This window comes from Colossoma macropomum, unplaced genomic scaffold (assembly GCF_904425465.1).
Source record: "Colossoma macropomum unplaced genomic scaffold, Colossoma_macropomum, whole genome shotgun sequence".
NCBI lineage: Eukaryota > Metazoa > Chordata > Actinopteri > Characiformes > Serrasalmidae > Colossoma > Colossoma macropomum.
The window spans coordinates 6,154,448-6,178,629 of NW_023494801.1; the positions used below are offsets into that span (position 1 = coordinate 6,154,448).

Genomic DNA, 24,182 nt, shown 5'->3' on the forward strand with positions numbered 1-24,182 from the left:
ACATAAGGTCTATAACCAATTCATGTAATGATAATAGCTTTATTTATTATGCGAGAACTGGGATTTTTTGCTCTTGGGCTCCCCCTACAGTTGTAGAGTGTATTTCACTTTTACATCACTGTAGTAAATACAAATTGCATTTTGAGGCCCTCTTTTTTAGTTCTCGCCAACGGGTAAAAGCCAGTCTCTTTCTCCCTTCCTCCGACAACGTCTTCTGGTACCATAGTGTTACGCAGTTCTCGCGAGAGGTTTTGTGCCCACTCCTCCAAAGTTACATAGCACTATAGCAGGTGTTCTGGGCTAGAAGTGGTAATGACAGAGATGCCATTCTCCCTAATATCAATCAGTGTATCATTAAAATGATTTTGAAGCTGTTATTCTAAGGTAAATTGTTATATAATATTGCTTTAAAGTCTTCAGATGCCTGGTTTCCATCACCGCCACTGTGAAGTTTCTCCAGAACAAGCATTTCACATGAAACCACTTAAAGACTTTGTTTATATCATAACGATTAAATTCTGCAGAAATTATGCTGCTCAGGTTGGGGCAGAACTTTGTCTGGATACAGTCAGGTTTGCAATCTAAACGTCATGCTGTGGGTCCACCTTGGGCTAAATGTGCTTGGGCTATTCTGGGGCTTAGAAATGAAACATATTCAGGCCTGATTAAAACTCTAAGACACATGCATCAAATGTCCAAAGGGAGTTCATAGAGAATTCTCAAAAACATTAGAAGGTGTTCTTTTAGTGTATGAACCCCTACATTAGTGCATAATAACTTCTAATTTTTTTAACTCTAACCCTAAAACAGTGCAAAATGAAAATATCATTGCTCACAGAGCAGTGATTCCTAAAACTACAAAACTATTCCGAAACAAAAATTGTCAGTCCACTTTGAAAAAAAATTACACAATACCATTTTTTTGGATCGAAATAGACCCGGATTGCTCCATCTTGGCCCTGGAGGTCTTCCACCCAGAGGGGTTCACATCCAACACACCTGACTTTAACATCTGGATGTCCCTAACGGCCTTCAGATGAACAGGTGTGTTAGGTTAGCATTGGAGCTACACTCAGCAGGCGGTGGATCTCCAGGACAAGGACTGGGCACCCATGAAATAGATGATCACAGTCCCTACATGCTGCACGGTCCCTGTCCATGGCAGCAGATGCTTTGCTGAAATATGTGAATATGTGGAGTCAGGCTCCCTCTTGTGGCCATTTGATATACATTCAGTGGACTCTGGTGTTTTATCATAATGTAGGATTAGACACATCTACACAAATCAATCTTAAATCAGAATTTTATGCACCAAAACATTATTATGTTTTTCTAAACTTACTCATTACCGTACTGACGGCAATTGCTGGAGATGGCAGCAGCTGGGCTGCCTCTCCTGCTACTATGCAATTTTCTGTTATTTATTTGTGCATTTCATCTATGTTGCACACTGTCCGCCTAAGATGAGCAAACTACACATTGTCTGTGATCCACCAGCACACGTCTGTGTCTCTAGCTTATTCTGTATTTACTGTCTATTCATTATTTTTTGTACTTATGGTGTGTATATTGTCTGTCATGTGCACTCATGGCCTTGTCTTAATGTTTATGCACCAGGGAAGTAGCCTGTACATGTTTCGTTATACTGCACCCCCTGTATGTGTATAATGACAACTGTATAATGAACTGAATTGAATAATTTTATTCACAAGTAGACTTGAAATGGACACCAACACCAGGCCTGGACTGAAAAGGAACATAAAAGTGTATCATCATTTGCTGTTGCAACGTCAGCATTCACAACACTGACATCACAGAAACGTGTAATATAAAAATTAAATCAAGGGTGTTGAAGTTTTGCCCTCTTTGCTGCGGTAACAGCCTCTACTCTCCTGGGAACAGCAATGTTCCAATATCTACACTAGATGCTGGAACATTGCTGTAAGGATTTGATTGAATTTTGCCACAAGAGCATTAGTGAGGTCAGGTGCTGACACTGGATGATTAGTTCTGCATCACTCTAACTCATCACTAAGGTATTGGATCTAGCTCAGTTCGACTGCTCAACAACCCAATGCTGGGGGGCTTTACATCTCCCCTGGCACTGGGCATAGTAACCTTAGGCTCATGTGCGGCAGAAGTCTGAGCATTAATATTAAAGCTGAAAATACTAAAAGCACAAGGACAAATGCTTTTCATCTTATGTAATGTCCAAGTACGTACCATTTTCCAGAATGCAGGTGTCTCCAACACGTTTACCATTTTAGTTTAGCAAGTCTTTTTTTATGTTGAACAGTTAATAAGACTGGCCTTGTTGCAGGGCTGGGCAATATGACAATATGCACTGCTATCATGATAAATTATGTCACAATACAACACGCTTTTCTGAACGTATCGTGAATATCATCAGCATTAGCAGAACACTGACCAACAATGTTTCATTATAAAGAGAGCAAAATAAGTTATCCCTTGTTTATTACAATTGCACATAGGAGAGTTCTTACACAGGTCCCTCCTGTCTCTGTATATTTTGTGTATATTTATTATATCAGTTCTGTTTTTAGCATGTATTTAATGTTGCCCTGCTGTAGAGTGATTACCTGAGCCTCACCACAAGCATTTCAATGCATGAATGTCCTGACATTGTGCAAATGACAAATAAACTTGAAATGTGAACTTGAAACTTGTCCCATTTAACTGGATTTAGTGCAACACACAGTATGTGAAATACTAAATAATACATTTTTTTAAAAAATCACTGTATTCAGTTTTTGACAGTCTTTTTTTTTGCACTACCTGTTCTTTTTCTGTTCCAACTGAACAGAGACAAAAAAAATAAATATCATGAAACGCACCATGAAAATGTCTTGAAGTGTCGCAATATTATATACATATTTTACCATAATGCCCACCTCTGCTTTGTTGCACACAATAGACTAGACTTTCTACATTAAATGAGAGATATGAGAGTGAAACATGAAAGTGTGTGAAACTTATGTAGGCATATTCTTTTAAATAAAAACAAATCTATTAAACCACCATTCGAAAGTTTTCATCATCTGTCGTAAATAATTGCTGTTCTTTGATTTAATAATACACAGAGTAGTACATAGTGCATAATAATTTATACAGTATAGGCTGAAAGACCATAAATTGGACACCAGAAGCACTTCAATATGTTCTATTAAACAATTAAGTTTTTGGGGGACTCTAAAAAGTTATTAGAATACTGTGATTATTTTGGGCAATATGTTGGTACGTTATCTGAGATTTGATCACCAGTTTTAAAAACGATGCAATCAGGATGATAATTTGATTACATCATATATGACTGTCTATGTTATACAGTTTTCTCAATCATTTTACAAACATCTACAGCTCTGCTCGTCGTTCTGGACACACCTAACATTTTTCTGTTTTTTTTTTTTTTTACAGCTAAGTTGAAATCTGTTAAGTTGTAGAGCACTAGACAGATTTAATTTATGTATGTATCTGCACCCATTTTTAAAATGTTATGGAAAACAGTGATCCCAAATTTTTGAACACTAGTGTACATGAAAATCACTAGAAAACAAAGCCCTCAAGATCAGGTTATATATCAGACTGCTAATGTGCGGCTGCTCCAAAGTGTCCGATTCTACTGGTCAATGTCTTTCTACGGAGATTATACAAGCTAAATGCACATAGTTGAACACCTGCGTCAGCAATAGGTGCACCTTGAAATAGCTGAATTCGCTAATCAGAAGGGCTATCTGGACACTTCTGAACATGTCGTGTATGTGTCACTGTACCTGATAGAAGAATACATCTTTCCGGTCAGTGCCCTCAGTGGCAAACTCCTCCACTATACCCTCAGGACTGATTCCATGCTCGGCACAGAGCTGCTTCCAAAATTCAAATCCAACTGTAATACACAGGGAACAACACATTACAACTAAGTAAAAATAAGACAGAGCCTGACGGTCAGTTAAAACACCTTTATTGTCTGCCGAGAAGAACTGTATGAGTACACAGTATAAACAAATAAAACAAATCTGAAGAATATTTTCAACTGATCGAACCATAAAGTGAGTTATCATCGCCTTTTTTACATTAATTTTAGTTTCTTGGCCACATGGGAGCACCGATTTTTAACAGAACAATGGAAAAAGCAAAATTCGATTGTACGTTATGAAAATGACATACAATCCCCCCCAGAAAAAAGAAAAAAGTACTGTAAGTCCAAGTCTAATTTAGGTACTGCTAGATCCAAGATATAACAGAAAAATGAATTACTTTAGCCTTACTGTTGTTGTTGGGCCATGAAGGAGTTAGCTAATACATACAATTGAAGAGGAATTCCACCATTTTCTGTGTATACTACCTGCATAACAAAATTATTAAGATGTAAACAAAATAATTCGAAGTAGTTTGATGTGAAACTCAAATTTCTAGAGAAATTCAGAATAAGAACTGTTCATAGTGATGGTGAGAGGAACCAGACATTCAAAGTATTTAATGCCTTTAAAAGCTCCCTCACAGAAAGTTTTTACATTAAAAGTACACTGCCTGATGTCTTGAGACAATAACAAAACTTTGGCTTACAATTAACAAAATTATATATAAACACATACTAAATTGGCTATATTTGTGTTGTAGACACAGCAACCCCTTCCTATCGCCACCTGTAAAGACTTTAAATGGCAGCATTAATGTCAACACTGAACGATTTTGCATCAAACCTCTCTGAAAGAGGGTTTTCATTTCAACTACTAAGTTACGCAGAAAATAAAAAAAAAAAAAAAAAACACTGGAATTTAAACTGGAAACTCTCTTTTACATACAAAAGGCTTTAAACATGCTGTCTCACTTGGAGCTTTGCTCAAAAACTGAAATTAGGGCAGCAGGCATGTCTGTGAAGGTTTTCATGTAGGTCACTGAATTGTCTCATAGTAGTAAGCCAAGGATACAGGACCTTGGAAACGTCTCGAAGTAGTAAATGAGTTTCCACCATTTTTTTGAGATGTAAACAGAGTCATTCAGTGTGTTTTGACATAAAATGGTTCAATGTACAGAAACATATTGACTCTGACTTCTTTACAGTGGTGGTGATAGGAACCAGGGGTCACAATGTATATGTATGTATTGATGATTATGGCAAAATAATCATAGATCTGAGAAAAAGTTTTCTTTTGGGGATCACGTTGCCTTACAACACCCTGCATGTACCCCTCTGCCATGAATGGACTAAAATAAATGGAGTGAAATACATTTTAAGGCAAAACCTTATCACAAAACAATTTGTTAAACAACAGGCAGCATATACTGAGCATTTCACACCAAACCACTCTGTATGACTTGGCTTACATCTCAACGATTTAAGTATGTAGAACTTTTGAAAAATCGGTGGAGTTCCCCTTTCCACAGTTCTCAACGTTATTTCAATATAACAATGAGAACTGACTTAGTACTACCGTTGTTACTACTTCTACTAGACACTTAGACGTGCAGAGAAGGAATATTATAGCTAGCTACCTACACATGTAACTAGAAATGTAGCTGCAGTATTGTACATATGGGTTTGGCTAGCTAACGTAACGCTAACACCCTGCCAGCAACAGCAAGTTGGCAACCAAACAGAAAGGACGAGGCTTTAGTCAGCTCATTATTTGCCAGCTTCTTGTTCGAATTTTCCCGTTCCACCTTAAACGGCACAGCAGCATTAACTTTACTAACTGGGTTTATTCGCCCTGTTGGTCGATTGGTTGTGGCTGTTAGCTGCTGTTCGTCAATGATGCCAAGCAGCACTGCTTTCTGTACGAAGCTGAATTCAGCTTCTTATTCGCCAGCTTCTTGTTCGAATTCCCCCGTTCTACCTTAAATGGTGCAGCCGTAATTGCAGGGCAAATTAACCCGAGTTAGTAAACTTATCTTAGCTAGCTTTAGCATAGCACCGCTCCGTTACGTTATGTGTCAATGAGGTTGGCTAACGCTAACAAACTTAGCATCATACGCGCTTATTAGCAAGCAGGTGAACGTTTTATGAGCTTTAGCCATCTTACTTTGATTTCCACACTGTCCCAGCTGCAGTGTTATGATCTCCCGAGGCATGTTGCTCTTTTTCTTGGCTTAACCTTGTATATTTTGTTGTTTAGAGGCCGTTACTGAGCTTTCATTCCCTCCTTCCCGCTTCAACAGCAACAAATACCGCAGAACGGCGGGACGTACTGCGCATGCGCGGAGCACAACGCTGCCGTTGAGTCCATAAAGTGGACTTCAGGGCGGAGCTACATGTTGGGCTTGTCTTTGACCCCGCCCCGTTTTCTTGGGGCGGAGCTACGTGTCGTTGGCCAGCCTAGTAACATTCATTACGAATGGTGACGGAGACGTTAGCTCCGCCCAGGTGTACCGTTTCCCCGCCCATTGTCCATATATGGACGTTAGGCATATTAAAATAACCATAGCAAGAACAAAAAAGAGAAAAAAGAAATTATATGTGCTGTTTTGATTCTAGTCTTCGTGTTTATCCTGACATATGAGATTCATTCTGCACCCTGCTCCTCTTCTTTCTGGAGCACTGATGAGACAATAGGCCATGTAGTCAATGTTGCCTCCCTCTGGTAAAACCATGATCACTGCAGCTAAAAGTTAGTATTTATAACGCTAATTTTAGCACTCGTGAAGAAGAAATGCAGGATACTGAAGAATTAACCTATACAATCTCAAGCTGACAGCAATGTTGGTCTGTAATAAATACACTACAAAATATCCACTAAACTAAATAAACACTAAACTGTGCAATTCAGAGAATGCAGGAGAAAATTCATTTTATTTACAGAGCACCTTTCATTAATGGTTTACACTGTAAACTTTACAGTGTTATTTACAGGAGAATACAAGGGAAGTTTTTTTTTTAATAAAAAGTAAAAAGTGATAAGGATAAATCAAATGAAAATAACTAACTGGTCAACTGAGAAATCCTGCATTGTGAAATATCCTAGGGGTGGCCAATATGACAGTATGTTTTTGTCATTGTGATAAATTACATCCCCCTGTTTTTCTGAAGCTATCATTACTACTTTAAAAACACAGAACACTGACCCACAGCAAATCTTTGTTAATACAGCATAATTAGTCATGCTTGATTAGATTTAGTGCAGTATGTTAAATTTTAAATGTAAAAAAAAATTATGTACTAAGAATTTTTGTCTTTTCAGCACTCTGTCCGTTCCACCTTAAAGTGGACGTTTGAGGAGCTTTGCTGCTTCATGTTTACTGAGCTGAGGACTGAACTGTAATCCTGCTCTTACATTGGCTGTAGCTGTAGCCCTTCCTCCGTCTCTCCGGCTGGAAGACAAAACAACAACCGTCAGAGCAACGAGAAGATCATGACTGCAACTTGAGACTTTATTTGTTGTACGTTAAGTTTACGTTCGCTTCTTTAGAAAGAAACTGACTCCAGCAATGAATTTGATTTCGCTTGTCCATAAAAACCGTGACAGCGCTTTACGTAGCTGAGCTGTACTGGCTTAGCTAGCTCTCAGCCGAGCTAAGCTAAGCTAAGCTAAGCTAGCAAGTTGACGTTAGTTAGTTTTACTTTAATTTATTTTTTAATTTTGTTCGTATTCACGGGGATTACCTTGTGTATTTACACCACTATCATTGTTTGCTGTAGTTTGTGAACGTAACTATGGCGCAGAAGAGTGGAGCTGGGGATGCTGGCGAAGGCACCGGCGCCGCGGCGAAAGGCTACTCGTGTTCGGGCCTCAGAAGTCGGCCGCGCTCCGGCGAGAAAGACGGACAGGTGCGGGCTGTGAAAGCGCTGCTAATGGAGAAGCTGGGTCCGTATGAACGGCTGGTGACCTACATGCAGGCTGTTCTGGTGTGGGAGAGACCTTTCCACAGTGTGCTGTTCCACGTTTTGGTCAACGCTGTCTTCTGGTGAGTTTAACAAGGCAGCACAGCAAGAAAGCCGAGTAACAGCAGTTAGACAGGTTAGCGGTGTTGGCTAACTTCTTCAACTTCGCTTCAACTCACAGCCACAAATTTAGGTTACTGTGTTGTAAAACCCTTTCATGGGTTTAGATGAGTACTTATATGCATGAGAAGTGCTAAAACATGGATATTTGATTGTGCCACTTTGGAAGTGACGAAGCTGAAGTCAGTTTCTTATTCGAATTTTTCCGTTCCACCTTAATTGGTGCAGCAGTTACTATCAGAATGTTACTGCTGCACTATTTAAGGTGGAACGGAAAAAAGAAAAAGAAGCTGGCAAATTGGAAGCCAACTTCAGCCTAGTCTGGAAACCAAAAGTTTAACGCTGCAGGAGAAACATTTCTAAATTAGCCTGGAGTTGTGGTCAGCAGTAACCTGTTGTAAGGCTATAATGATCCATGTACGTACAGGTTCGATACGATTTTCGATTCTAAGGTGAAGATTCGATTCGATTTTCGATATGTCCATGTTGAAAACGAGTCTATTCTACATTGCTGCAATTATATAGTACAGATATTGATTTGGTTCAGAAAAAAATGCTTTCAAGTTTGCTTTCAAAACAAAAGATCGTTCTCTTGCAAAATGATCTTAAAAACTGTGCAACTGAGCAGTAAACAGTAGTAAAATAGATAGGCTGAAGCTAGATGCCTTTTTTGATCACTGACAGTGGTTTCCATGAAAAACTGTGGGTCGTGTTGGTTATCTGGTTTAAATTCCAATTATTAAAAATGTAATTTTTTGCACTGTTTTGGGATCCTTATGCTCTTGTAACATATCCCACATACTAATGAGATGGGTAAATAAGTATAGAGGAATGAAAGTATCCATTATGCAGGTGTGGAAACTGCTGTATGTCCAGTTTCTTTTTCTCTGGATGAGCATAACCAAATGCTTGACCTCTGATAAAGTGAGATGACACCCTCTAAAGGGATCATGGCTAGATGGTCAGTGGCTCCAATATAGAGACTCCAGTTTAGAAAAGTATAATTTTAATTATATAAACTTTTGAAATCTGTTTTACAGTAATAGTAACTGCTCACATTTAGATTCACAAGTGGCTAAAACCTCTCACTGTTCAGCTTCTAAATTCAGTATTTTGTGTTGATAATAAGTGCAGTAATGTTAGATAGTTTAACATACTGGGAACCATTTAACGTTTTGTCCCTCCCTTGTTTTATCTGTTACCAGAAGCGCCTGAATGTGTCTGCTGTTTAACTTCAGTGTTACAGAGACAGATGGCGCCTATATTTAGGCTGACAGCAAAGGCTGGAGTGAGCTGCTGGAAAGTTAGAGCTGGAAAGACAGAGGCATCAATACAGCTGGTTTGGAAAGACCAATAGCAAACAGCAGTTCCATTTTTCTATGTATTAGCGATCCATGGTTGGGTGAGCATGTTGGAACAAAGGTTGTGTTTGCAGGACCGTTTGCCAGCGTGGTATTAGTATTAACATCTGCTTGGGCGTCCCATTTGCAGTTGGTCTTATTTGCTCTGAGGTCTGTTCTTATCCTGCTTTTCAGTTTACCATAGGCTTTGTCATCCTGCATTGAAGTGAAAAAGAAAAACAAAACAATCAGATTTCAGTTGGTCCTAGCTATTACTATGCTAATGCCCTGCCTCACTAATCTAAATAGGTCAAGAAATGTTGATAATAAGCATGTAATTATTTCAGAACAGTTCTCAAAAACTTGTATCTAAATTTGAAAGTTGTTCTCTTCTGAAGGTCTTTCATTTGCCATGTTTTGTGGAAATCAGGTTCAAAGATTAACACCAGTCATCTTGGTGCATCCTGTCAGAGCAAAATGTGCAGATGAGATGGGGATTATGATCTAGACACATATAGACAGGCAATAATAGCCTTTACTGAGCAATAAAAAGAGCCTTGCACAACCTTTCAGAAAACCTAAAATACTTTACTGGGAAAATAAATAGTTGTGTCAAAAAAGAAAGTGTTGAGAGCATTTGGAGAATTTTAAATATGCATTATTATTATGCAAATTGGCATTGGGGATTCGTCAAGGAAGCACTTTTTGTGTACATCTCAATTCAGTAATATGTTGTTGAGTGTCAAAGTGTTCATAAGTTATTGTTAATTGTTCATGGTCAGTTATTCGCATGCTATTCTCATCACTGGTTCGTGCAGTATTGAGCCGTTTCCCTTTTGTCCAAGCTGTCTGCTGTAGCGTAGTCTTGCGAGCTGTGATATAGGTTAACTTCTAGTGTTTATGGTAGTTGTAGTCAGGTAATTCAATCAGTAGAGAACAAATCCAGACGTTCATAAACAAAGGGTTTGAAAGGGTTTACAGTTTAAATGCAAACCTTTTATGGTGCTTTCACTCCTACCTTGTTTGGTGCCGACCAGTCAACCTTTTCTTTAGTTCGGTTTCGATTTGACAGGTGTGAACACACCACCTGTACTTGTGTACGCACTAGACAAATAAACAAATAAATTTGCCAAAAATCGCAGGTCTTGGTCTGCTTCCATGTGCACTGTGGTTCAGTTTGCTGCTGGTAAGAATGTATTTTTACACTTTGGTCCACACCAAATGAGAGAATTCAGCATCAGAGCATCTTTTCTTCTAGGAGCACACCAGTGCTGCACTGTCTGCACAATTTCCCTAACTTACTCTTGATAGACACTCATTCTTGCTGCACAAGCTGCAGCTAATAACAGCAGATCAGCATTAAGACAATGACAAAGCAATGCATTCATTTCGAGCATATATGTGAGGCCTAGAAATGGATTTTATACAGTGAAATGGTTGTAAAAATGTTTTTTGCCTCTGATGTGAAAGTAAAAGAGGGCTAGTATCCCCGCCAAATTTTAGCAAACAGCCATGTTTGTAATTTGGTGCACTTTAGACATTGCAGTATGAAAACAGCCGAACCAGGCGTTGTGCTAAAACAGTGGCAATCTTTATAGCACCAGTGCTAAATGCTCAAAAAGTTTACATACAGCAGTGAAATGGCAACTAAAACACCTCCCTGAATTAAAGTTTGTTGAGCTATCTCTGCTTGAGTGTAGCAGGAGTACATCTGTTTTGTCTAGTCTGTCTATCTGAAGCTTCAGCTTTATCTATGTGGCCTGTTTCAATACACACACACTGTCAGATATGACAGAGTGCAGATGAAATGGACGAAAAGAGTAGGGCTGTAACGACACATGAATTTCACAATACCATCTTTATTGTAGTTTTTGTACCACAATAATATAACACATTTTCCATTTAGGTGTATAAAAGAAATGACAGGATTCATTTTGCTTTTATTTTTTGTTAAATGTGTAACTGCCAAGGGTTCACATGAACCAGGACATGAAAATCATGTGATTTCCATAAAATGAACAATATCAATATTCATCCCCAACAGTGGCTACACATTCCAATATGAGTACATATGGTTTCTTGTTACAGTGTACAGAGTTTCTTGAGGGGAGCTCCTTTTGTTTGTTTGCTGCTTGTTGACTATCCATAGTTTGTCAGAGCTCTGTCCAGTGTAATCTGCTGAAGGTGCTTTGAATCAGAGGACTACATTCACTGAGCAACATACAGCATTCTGCAGCCTGGAGGTATGCATGGTTGGAAGGGTCAAACTAGGAAAATGTGTTGATGGTGTTTAAAGAATGAGTGGTGTTAGTAATTTAATCATGTGAACACATTAATAGTGTTTATTAAAAATGTATGTCATTTAATGAATGTTTTTAATAGAACAGTAGAAATTATTCTAACTTACATTAATACATCTGTTGCAAAATGTTTTATAGCATATAATTGCTACATAAAAATAAAAAGCTGTGTTCAGTTCACAGTGTGTTCTGTCTCCCATATAGAAAAGAATATCACTGTGTGTGTCATAGGACCTCTAGACTAGAGAGTTGGTATGGTAAGGGTGGTATGGGCTGCATCAAAGTGGAAAGAAGGGTATCTCTCTCTCTTTCCTTCTTTCTTGCTCTCTCATTGCCTTTCTCCCTTTGTCAGCTCAGGCATGCAGCCTTTATTCGATTAGTCCAGTCATCCCCTCTTGTATGCCTCAGATACTTCCCCCTGCTGTCCCTTCTCTTGTCCTTTGTATTCAGCTCAATGCGCAGCAGCAGAGCCTGACTTTGGGCAGTGCTTTGCCTTGAATGACGTAAATGACATTCTATAGGGGGACTGAGGGATAGGATAAAAAGAATAATCCTTGTAAAGAAGATGTTAGTGTAGTCCGGAGTATAGTGATAGCCTGAGGACATCCCACTGTCCACATAGTGGACTAGAAGTCTGAGCTTTCTCAGAGACTGGATATGCTTGTTCAAGCATTTTTGTGTCTCCAGGTAATGGATTCTACCTCCATATTAGGGCTATACAGTGAATTGTTTCATAGTCATTATCACGATATAGGCCTAGGCCAGGGGTCGGCAACATAAATGTTAAGAACAGCCATTTTGCCTTTTCGACCAAATCAAACCACTTAGGTAACCACAACATTTTACGTCCGTTTTACCATCTTGGCTGTAAATATGTCTCGGTATGTGTTAATGTACTAGTACAGGCTAAAAATATACTGTAAACAAAATCACAGACTTACTTTGCTCTGCTTTAAGTTTTAGCTCAGATATGGCCGCATTTCTTGCATCTCTAGCAGGAAACTTTTCCACAAAAGTAGAACAGTTTCTTGTAAAATGTCTCTCAACGTTTTGATTTTTACGAGGCTGAAGTCGCTTCTCATTCGCCAGCTTCTTGTTTGAATTTTCCCGTTCCACCTTAAATGGCGCCAGGATGTAACTACTGTACCATTTAAGGTGGAACGGGACAATTAAAATGAGAAACTGACGTCAGCTTCATGACTTTTTAGTGTTTGACAGATTAAAACATATCAGGAAACCAGCTGGAGTGATTATAAATGCAAATAAGTTAATTCTCCAAATTATCAATGTTCGTCTTAAATCTTTCTCTTGGCTGTTTTGGTAGGTACTAGCTAGGCGAGACTGTTGTCGTTGCTCTGGTGACCTGCAGCCTGCATGCCAACCTTTAGGGTCAAAGGGTAAAGTAGCAGTTATACATAAACTCCAGCGTTTAAGACCATTTATTGTTAAACTGTGTTGAACGAAGGAGGATTATTTTAATTTTACCTACAAATCTAATTCTGCTGTGGAGAAGTAAAAACAGGGCAGTTAAAAAGCTGCATGTTGCCGATCCTTGGCTTAGGCGATACTGATAACGCTTGTAGAAGGTTCAGTTTACATTGTGCAGCAAATGTCAAAAAAGTTTTGGCCAAAATGCTGCAGCCTGGTCATTTTCAGAGGGGCTGTATCTTACATTTGTATGTACATATTTTTCCCTGATTTCCACTTGAGGGAAGAATAGTATTATCATATTAATTCACTGACATGTAGTTTACTTACTGCTCTGTTGTAAATCACTTCATCACAGCTTCTCTCATGTTTCTGAGATTCACTGAGGAAGTGTCTGAGAACGGAAACACCTGGGAGGTGAAAAGCCACTTCCGTGTGTGTGTGAACAACACAGAAAATGCCACATGTGTCGGCTTGGCTGGAGACCTGAGGGAGGCATTATAAACACACCCAGAACACAATCAGGCATTTGTGTACACCCTTAAAAATAATCTTGGCTTAGATGTACTAGGTTGGCTTGGATGTTCTAGGAAAAAAACTGTAACTGGGCTAGAAGCTTTACATTATAGAGAATGTAAAACACTTATAATAATATCAACAACATTTAATAATTAAAAAAAAATTGTACATTTCAGCAGTTGTCATGGATAGATTTGGTAAAGTGTGTTAGATGAGTGCTGAATGATTTTGCTACATCTTGTGGCTAAACAAAACTAGACACAGATTCATTAAAATCAAATACGTTTTCTTTGGTTTTTAGTAAGTGCTGAACAAACTCGCACAAGCTAATGTTATCTTGTGTTTTACTTCATTTTCGTCCTGGCTTTGGAGCCAGTGGGAATGACGAAGCAGTATATCCTCACATTGTTACCAGGAAAAAGCATCTGTAGCCTCCAGGTTTTTTTCCAGGATTTCATAAGACCTGTTGGCACTTATAAAGGTTGTGTTTCAAGAGATTTTTTGATGTGTTCATATTTGAAGAAATATATTTAACAGCAGATGTTTGGCAACTGATTAAACAGGCAGAGTCAGGTGTGCTCTTGCTTCGACACCCCTGTTCTACAGCATCACTCCAAAAACCCATTTTGACACCTTTTATTTATAGGTGTGTGGCACAGACGTCATTTGCACCCCCAGTGACGAGTGTCTTAAACGTGAGACTCGGCAGCTGTTTATAAATCTTTCTTTCTTTATTTCTTTCTTTTAGGTTCTTTGCTCTGACCTCTTTGAGGCTGCTCTTCCTGTTGGCATCAGGATTGGCTCTGGCTGTTTGTGCTGACACCTGGCAGAACAAGATTTGGCCAAAGATCAAAGGTAGTTATGTGCAATAGCATTGTTACCATTGGCAGTATAACAATATGGTATCTTTATCAATTACATCCTGATATGCTTTTCGGAGTTATTATCAGTAATATCATACTGGATCATGAAAAAGACAATATAGATTTAGATTTGGATAGAACCTGTAAACGGCAACATTCAGTGTAGCTGACTGGCTGGCAGCCCGTTGTGCCATTAACTTTTATTTATATATATATATATTTCTCCTGTTACTTCTTGAATACTTTATTTTTGCAAATACTGTATAAAAAACTTGTAAAAATGGCTATGAGACATATATGATATCACAGTGCATATTGTGTATTGTGAAAATGTCTTTAAGTATCACTATGTTTTTGCCCTGTTGCCCAGCCTTACCTACTGTGATGATACTGACAGTCAAATCTATATTTGATATATTAAGTTTGATAATTCACATGAGGATATTTAGTGTAGATTTAACAGATAATAGACATTTTTTATATTAGATCTGCTGAACTTGGACTAATTCACATCCTCAGTTTCTTAATCAGTAACACCATTAATACCTTCTCCAGAGGTCATAAACTTTGAGCATTCCCAATTCTGACCTTGATAGAGGTCATATAATAGCATACACATGACACCAGAATCTGTGTGACACACAGGTTTCCTTACATGCATGTGTTTGTGTCTGTTCACAGTGAGGCGACAAGATGAGAGCGAAAATGAAAGGTAATGTGTGTAATTATTGTTCCAAATTGGGACTGTCATGATTAATCGATTAAAGTCAGTGATTAAAATGTACCTTCTTGAGAACTGGCAATTTATTTATTAGCTATTTTTATGATGAGAATGCATATTATAAATAGTCATACTGGTCTTAAACTGCGACTGATGGACACCCATTTATTAGCATTTTTTTGTCACCTGAAAGGCCAGTTTTTTGGCTTTTTAAATAAACTCTCACTCACTTGAAATTACTCAAAATTGCTCAAAATAATTGTTATATTACTTTTGTGGCTAATGTACTCAATATCCACAACCTTAATTTAGGTGAGCGCTCATAGTGTGGTGGGTTTGCACTCTTGTTTGCAGAGAGAGTAATCTTAATAACGTAATAGCATGTTTATGTATTGGTTTGGCAGCTGGGGTCTGGTGCAGCCGGGGACTCTGAGTGTGCCTGAGTTGTGTCACCACATGGCTGAGTTGTGGGTGACTGGGTCGTCATGTGCAGCTGACATTGCACGGTTTAAACGGCATAACCCAGGGAAGGTGAGGAATTTTCAGTTTAATCCAGTATACTTTAGTGTCTTTTACTGCAAGTTTGTCTTCGTGCGACTCACCATCACATCTAACGAATTAAGTGTAAACCTCTATAAGTTCCAGTCCTAAAATATGGCTGAGCTGCATTCAAAGCAGTTGTAATATAATCAATACACATACACGCCTATGACCGCCTTACAACAGCTGAATTGTGTATTAAAACCAAGTCACTAAAAACCACTGGGCTGTTAATGGGATAATGTTAGACTGTTATGATGCTCTCTTGAACCACAAGTGTATTAATAGATGAAGTTAGAATCCGGTTCTGTTTAAACTAAAGAGTTGACAACTTATTTTCTTAACTAGAACTGGACTGATCAGCTTAACAGACTAAACGGTAGCTTACAGACTAAACAGCTCTTATATTAATATTAGATTCTAAAGTATTTATCATGTTTCACTGTAAAACCGACAAACAGAGTAAAACAGTAAAGAATGTCACTTGAATATCTTACCTGCTTCAGATGGCCGTGTTTTGGTCAGATCTGTCTAAAGTGTCTTTAAATGCAGGCTGAATGGTACCTGATTCTGTAAATAGCGCACTATGCCATTTAGGGGATTCTTACATCTTCACCCAAACGCACTTTTTCATTCCAGTATGAAATTGTACATATGTGGCTGAATCCCAAATAACTATTTGTGATGCATTATGCACTGTTTGGGTGCAGAAACCAGTATTTTAATTCAATAAAGTATTTTTTGGCCAAAAATAAAGAGCTATTTTCAAATGTGAAACAGAAATAATGAAAAATGTACATGTAAAAATGGTAATAAAAAAGTTTGGAACATACTTTTTGTTGTTTGTCTGTATTCCACTACTGGGCAAGTAGCTCATCTGTAAACATTTGCTCAGTGTATATTTTAAAAAAAGAATTCTAAACCATAGCAAAATAATTGAATTGAGGTAAAATTTGAGATTTCAGATTTATTTTCAAATTTTCAATTTTTAGCACAGGACTCTCCAGACATGTATCATGTTTGCATTTCTTGTTTTAATCTGTACCGAGCGTAAAAACAAAGGTTTATACAGTTTTTTTTTTTTTAATTGAAATGCATGGTGTTGCAACAGAATGCCACACTGATCCGTCAGTCCGCCTGCACAACAAGACGAGTTGGTTCAGATATTTGTTGTTGATGAGAGAAACTCATAAGCCTAATTTAGACTTGAACTAAAGCCAAGAAGCAAACCTGAGTAAGCCTCGGGTGCTCGTATGACAGTCAGTCCTCAGGAGTTTCCTGCTGTGTATAACAGGTCCTTTAATTAATTATTATTTTTAAATTCGTCACACCTAAATATTTAAGACCACTTTAGATGGGACATCTGTTAGTTCTGCTGAAAACAGGAATTTCATATCCTCATATGTGTGATCATGTGTGTCACTAGCTGTTTGGTGTTCACGTGTAATCAGTTATTTGTGAATTCTGCAGTTCTGTATGCTGGTCTGTGGCCTCTTCTCCCTCCTGGCCATGGTGGGACGCTACATTCCTGGAATAGTTCTCTCCTATGTTGCTGGTGAGTAAAGGAATTACAGTCATGATAACTTGATTAAAATCAATTACTCAGTTTTAAAAGGTTATAAATTAAAATGAAAATCTTGGCAAATCAGCAGTGATGAGTTGGCAGCTTGTATGATGATACTGCATATATTTCAGTTCTCTTTCTGCTCCCTCAGAGTGAGAGACTGTCTGATGGACGCAGCCATTTAAATGTATTTTTGTATTTTTTGCCACTTATTGTCTTTTTCTGATAACACAGTCTGTAATCTATGAAAAGCTATGCATGGGTCGTTATTGTTCGGATACTTTCTTTTTGTGGTCTTTTATTTATTTATTTGTTTAACTCTGATCGATTGACTAATTGTGAAAATAATGGGTTCATTTCAATACCATAGTGTATGGAATTTACATTTAAAGTCAACCTGAAATCAAAATTGACCCTGTTAATGTTCATGTTCCTGGTCATATTAAGTAAGATTCATAATCCGATTCAGAATTTTGCTCTTTTCTAGAGAAACTTATAGAGTCAGAATTGTTCACATTGGTGGTCATAGGAACCAGATGTCCAGAGTGTTTAATGCCTTTCAAAAGACACATCACAGAACGCTTTTACGTGGAATTGTTACAAATATGCTGTCTGGTGCCTAATATATTGTTTAATGCCAATTTTGAGATGAGATTTTGGCCTAAAACCCTTTTTTTTAATCCAGAGAAATGCATGCGGGGCATTGTTGTGTAGTCTCTAAAGAAGATTTTTAATGTATTTTCTGTATTTCCATTGTACAAGTTTATTTACAATAAACCATTTCATCAGACCACTCTAAGGCCCATTCCCATTTCTTCTTTTTACCCCTACCCCTTGCTTTCGAGTGTCACCCTGACCCCTTGGAACTGAGTTACAAGGGGTAGTGGTTGAAATCTGATGAAGTGGGACAAACAAAACATTGCTTCATTAACAGGCTACTAGCGGTGCTCTGCAGGCAACCTGGCCCGTCCTCAGTGATAGCAGAGAAGGGAAAAGTTCAGCAACCTCACTGCTGGGCTTTAGTTACATTTAGGTCATCATGTGCTTTCAAAGAGGGGGTATAAGACAATTATTTATTATCACCCACCGCTAATTCTTTGGTGATACAAAGCTGAAGTCAGATATTCACCAGCTTCTTATTCGAATTTTCCCGTTCCACCTTAAATGGTGCAGCAGTTACATTGTGGTGCTTCAGGCGTCAGAACTGCTGGACTATTTAAGGTGAAACGGAAAAGTTAGCTAGCTAGCTACCGAGACATTAGCAGCTTTTTATGCTTGTTATGAAGAAAAGGACCATAAAACAGTGAAACAACAATAAACTAAGATAATTCAATGGTTATCGTAATGTTTTAACGGAGAAAATTCTCACATTTATGAGTTTCTTTGGTCGCTCGTGCGGCCATCTTGCCAGTTTTTCTTTTTTTCTTTTTTTTCCCCTAATAACGCTCTGTTTGGAGTGTGCCTCTGAAAAACCTCCGTTTAGAGGGCCATGTAGCCGTAATACTTCGCCCTACCCTTCTATCTCAACAAAAATGGGAACACCCTACCCTGAGACGTGAACGTGCAAAACAGAAGGCTAAGGGCTAAGTGGTAGGGGCAAGGGGTGAAATGGAATTGGGCCTAAATGACTTTGCTTGCATCTCAGCAATTGATTTATGGAGTAATTTTCAAAAACCCTTCTTATTAACAAACATTATGTCTCATTTAAACTCTTGAGCTCCTGGTCAGTTAAGTTGCTCTTTGTCTATGATCAGAATGTTGGAATAAAAACTCTTATCTTTCTGTCTCTGCAGTACTGAGTCTGCTGTTTTGCCCGTTGGCTGTGTATTATCGGCTGTGGCAGCATGCATGTGTGAGGCTGGAGCCAGCCCTGCAGTGGCTGGACTTCAGCGTCAAAGGATACATGATGTCCAAGCCTATAGACAACCAGTGTAAGTAAACTGCATTTATTTATGTCTTATTCACACTTATTAACATTTATGAGGGATCCCCGTATGAAGACTGTTAGAACAGATGTTTAGCTGATTTTTAACATAAAGATTGTGTAATACTGCTGCTAATACTGATCTCCTGAGTATCACCGGATACCAGTAGTGGTCCTGTATTCTATAAAATGTCGCCTGTGCAAAAGTTGTGGCACATTTTCTATTTTATATTTTTTCTCACTATGTTAAACTCAGCAAAAAAAAATTGTTACAGTTTCCTGTAGATGTTTTATCTTAGAGGATGTTATACCTTGAATGTCAATTTGTATCAATACTAATATTGTTTTTCTGTAAAATAATTTGGCTTTAAAATGAGCTATTTTTAATTACATCACTTCATATATATAAATATTGTGGATATTGTAAGAACTTACAGAACACTGACCAACTGCAATTGCCTAGAGAGCTTAAATAGTGTTTAATTAGTTTATTGCAGCAGAATATGTAACACATTGAATACAAATCACTGTATTTATAGTTTATAATAGTATTTTTAAATGTGATACTACTGGTTCTGTTTTCTGATATAACTTCTGAAACCCCTGAAAAATGAAATATCATTACGCATATTGCCTGTTGTGAAAATGTCTTGAAGTATCATGATCTCATTTCTCCTTGTTGCTCACTCTTACACTTAAGCTATTCTTTTTTTCAGGCTAGGTTTGTTACAGAATCAGATTTTTTCCCCCAGCCCAGTATTTTCTGGTGATTTAGGTTTGATACGAGTACTAAGTGTCAGATGAATGTGTTCTGATCCAGTGCCATTGTCTTTCCTTTTGTGGTTTTGAATTTTAATGACTGCAGTAGCTTTCAGCACTGGTAGTAGTGGATAATCTCTGTGCTAAGTCCATTATCATGGCTTGCTCAGCTTGCTCACTGTCAGTCAGCTCTGCCGTCACCTGTTGGAGAGAACTCAAGAGTCACTGACCCGGGCATGTGTGACCTTTGACCTCTGTGTGCATGTGTGTTTGTAGTTCTTCGCAGGCCGATTAGGAGCGGAGCCTCGGATGACGCCACCGACAGCGAGGAGGAGCTAGCGGCCTTCTGTCCAACAGTAAGAGCACTTTCCGCGAAGGGCTAAAGGGGATGTGTCCTGTGGCATATGTATGTAGGGTCACAGCAGGGCCAGGACCACAGCGCAGGGAGATTTAAACCCTAGAGGTCGAGAGTTATTATTTATGTTTTTGCTATACTGTTAAAAGGTAATTGTTACATATTTACATATTTCTGTATTTAACTACATGCTGAGTTATGCAACGAAATCTATTTTTAATTACTTTGTTTCCCCGATGTCAAGCAGTAACAAAAATTCTGTATGCACAATAGACGTGTGCAGATATTCAGTAATTCGGTGTACTGCGATATTAAACAAGCACTGTAACAATATCTTGGACGCTTTAAAATACCGTCAATGGAATTTAGTCAAGCTTCTCACTGTTTCTCACGAACACAGGTATATTTGCAGTTACAAACTTGTATATGACTTGCGTTGTGTATATGAGGTAAAAGGCACGAAAGCATAAGAACTCGGCTTTGCTTAACAAGCAGTAAGGCAGGCTGCTAAACAGGCAAATCCACTAGAGTTAAGTTTTAAGATTATATATTTTCTGTATGATTTGCAGTAAAACGTGTGAATCATAAAACATACAAAGTAAAAAAGAAGTTACCTGAACTCAGTGAGGGGGTGGTAAAAACTCCAGTGTTGTAATGGAAAATATAATATTACTGCTAGCTTGAATTAACATTATCATTGTGGCTATTTTTTTTTATTAAACAGAAGCTTCTAATAAAGGTGTCCTTACTAAGCCAGCTATATATCGAGTTATACATTATGATTAAATGATACAGCACAGTATATGCAATGTATATGTTGGTACACTGTATCATACAGTCTCCGTATAATAATGATGCACAGTGAGTATTGTTATGTTTACAACTTTCTATGTAAATTTTTATTGATTATTGTAAATATTGCACACATACAGTGCTATTTAGAACAAACATCATTCAGAATGCATCTGACATTAAAATGTAGTTTTAAATGTAGATGTTTTAATGCAACATTGTGATATAAACTGATAAAAGGTCAAGTAATTATCGTATTTTTTAAAATATTTTCAACATATTTTTATATACATTTTCAAAAATTAAGTATCTCCTCTTCTAGTGGCCGGCACAAATGAGTGTGGATTAAATGTTCTGAATTTACACATCTGACTGATTTCTTCTGCTTGGTTCTTGGTGTGAGAATTAATGCTGAGTCACAGCATCTTTTATTTATCACTGACAATAACTGCAACTTCTAAGAGTTAAGTGTTGTAACGGTTGTACCTACAGAGAAAAACATTATTCCTATTCCTACTTGTTTGACAAGTAGATAAGCTTTCAAGGTTGACACTTGAATATTGGCTAATTTTCAGTTTTGCAACTTGGCTTTCTTGCTATCGAGCTTGCAAACAGTTATTCAGGTTATTCTTTTTAACCCATGCTGAGTTAAAGAAGAGTTGTTGACTGTTAATTGTTGTGGGCACTAAATAATACTGGAAAGTAGTTCTTTGTACCCCTTGCAAATAGCCTGTAGTCCACAATATGGCCCCATAAGGTCACTGCACAGGTTTAGGTGAGATATAATTACTGTGAATTTAGAAAAAAAAAAAAAAGAGTTTTCTCATGTCTAGAAACCCTCAATTAATTTTGTAGATTAGAGCAATGTGACACAAACACTGGGAAAATTGTATGAAATGCAAAAAAAGGCATAACAACCTCCAACCCTTTCACATCCCAAGCAAGTGAAGCCTTGTGAACTTCTTAAAAACAAAACCTTGAACTGTGTACAGTCAGCAGTGTACAGTAAGCAGAGTGAGGATTAAGGGAAGCCCTTATTAGTGCCCTAAATTATTGCTGAACAGTAACACTTTTGTTCTGAATATTCTGAACCTGCAGTTTGATGAAGCAGTGGTTGCTAAGGAACTAGCACTGACGGATTCAGAGCACTCAGATGCAGAAGTCTCGTACACAGAAAATGGCACCTTTAATCTCTCCAGGGGACAGACTCCCCTCACTGAGGGCTCAGAAGGTAAGACCACATGTTAATTAAATTTAAACCATCTTTGCTTGTGAAGTATTTTGTTTCACAGCATTCCTGTAAATTGGTAGTGGTTAACTCAAATGCTTGACCTTTATTTTGTATGTTGTTTGCCTCTGACCATAAGCTTGATAACGTACGCTGCATTTTTTCCCTTTTTATCTCTGCCTACTGTAACTTATGCATATTCTTTCTGGTTATATATTTAAAAAATATTTTCCTTTTTTTTTGTTTTTTTGGAATAATAATCGAGTTTGAGGTTCTATGTGAACATTGTTAACATTTCAAAACATACCATTAGCTTCTTTGTCCATATATGGGATGGGAACTATGTTTTCATATGTATCTATGTAATTATTCAGCCTATAGTTTAGCCCCACCCGTTCATGCTGAAGTTACATACAGAGCTAATTTACATATTTCAGTCTTAAAGGTTAAGGAGAGCTTGGGAAATGATCATATAAACATGAATCATGACTGTTTTGGTACCTAAACCCAGACAGATGTTATGAAAAAATCTCTAAGAAAACGGAGATGTTTTCTTTCTCATCTAGACTTGGACAGACATAGTGACCCAGAGGAGTCATTTGCCCAGGACCTCCCAGACTTCCCCTCAATAAACCCGGACGCCACCCTAATGGAGGATGACGACGACCCCAGCCTTGGCCTGCCTAGCCTGGGCTCGGCTGGCCTGTCCGGTCCCCGCGGCTCCACTACCTCTGCTTTGCTGGACCTGGACGCCCAGCTTGACTCGGACCAGGAGGACCTGGACCTCTCTCTGGGTGCCCTCAACATGACCTCTGACCTCAGCAGCGACCTGGCAGGGATTCTAGCCAGCAACATGATCCAGGCGGCGCTCACGGGGGCCATGCAGCCCCGACCGCCGCAAGGCCCACGCAGGGAGGGTCCTCCCAGGGCTGGGGCAATACGCAGCTACAGGAAGCAGTCGAGTTCAGAGCTGGACACGGACCTGGACTTGGAAGGAGAGGACTTTGAAATGCTGGACCAGTCTGAGCTGAACCAGATGGATCCTTTAGGGGGTGCCGGCGCGCGAGGAGCAGGTCAGGGTGACCAGAACAGAACCCAGGGGTCCAGCTTTCTGTCAAACCTGCTGGGGAAGCCGCAGTGAGCCCTGAGTGTGTGGTGGTTTGTGTAATGCACATCTACCTATATCTCCACCTTTTTACCCGTCTCTTCTCCATCCCTCATGTTTTAATCAGTGTGGAGCACGTTTGAGGTTGCGTCAGGGTGTGGAAGCGTGTCTGTACTTGTGTTTGAGTGAGAGAGAGACTATTTGTTTTTGCACGGTTAATGAATGTGGTATTAGCTCCCACTGGCCAGTAACCTTTCCGCTGGCTACAGGCAATCACTGTGAAGTAATCTTATTTTTAGTCTTCTTCTCTGGTGTTTTTTGTCTTCTTACATATGTATGAAAGAGAGAGAGAGAGAATGAATCATGTCTAAAAGACCCCAATTTATTTTGTAGGCAAAGCAATAGGACATAAATACTGGGAAATTATCTGAAATACTACAAAAACCAGCATAACAAACCCTGAACCTTTTTGCAACATCCCAACTAAGTGTAACTGAGCCTTATTAATCTTTTAAAGGGGAATTCCATGCTTGTATCAAAACTTTTACGTAATTGAAGTGGCTAAGGTGTAAATAATATCATTTAGAGTGGTTTGATGCGAAATGCTCCGTTCTAGAGAAAGAATTGTTCACAATGGTGGTGATGGGAAGTGTTTAACGCCTTTAAAAGCTCCCTCACAGGATGTTGTTACATGAAATGTTATGAATATGCTGTTTGATGTTTGAGACACTGTTTAATATTTTAAAATCCATTCATGGTGGAGAGGTACATGCAGGGCATTGTAAGG

At 38.5% G+C, this 24,182-nt stretch overlaps 2 protein-coding genes across 2 annotated transcripts in view; one reads left to right on the forward strand and one right to left on the reverse strand.

Annotated features, from left to right (window-relative positions):
• The window catches only part of tubg1 (tubulin, gamma 1), a 28,582-nt gene extending 22,385 nt beyond the window's left edge, over window positions 1-6,197 (reverse strand). The window contains exons 1-2 of the mRNA XM_036589957.1: window positions 6,042-6,197; window positions 3,792-3,904 (exon numbers count right to left, since the gene is read on the reverse strand). Coding sequence (XP_036445850.1) covers window positions 3,792-3,904; window positions 6,042-6,090 — 162 coding nt within the window. The 5' untranslated portion in view covers window positions 6,091-6,197. The remainder of the gene's footprint in view (window positions 1-3,791; window positions 3,905-6,041) is intronic.
• Window positions 6,198-7,265: 1,068 nt separating this feature from the next.
• retreg3 (reticulophagy regulator family member 3) lies at window positions 7,266-23,756 on the forward strand. Its single transcript, XM_036589719.1, has 10 exons — window positions 7,266-7,395; window positions 7,655-7,920; window positions 14,293-14,399; window positions 15,089-15,119; window positions 15,533-15,659; window positions 17,139-17,223; window positions 19,026-19,163; window positions 20,192-20,271; window positions 22,161-22,293; window positions 22,857-23,756. The coding sequence occupies exons 2-10, from the start codon at window positions 7,670-7,672 to the stop codon at window positions 23,429-23,431; spliced, it is 1,527 nt and encodes a 508-aa protein (XP_036445612.1). The 5' UTR covers window positions 7,266-7,395; window positions 7,655-7,669; the 3' UTR covers window positions 23,432-23,756.
• The last annotated feature ends 426 nt before the right edge of the window (window positions 23,757-24,182 follow it).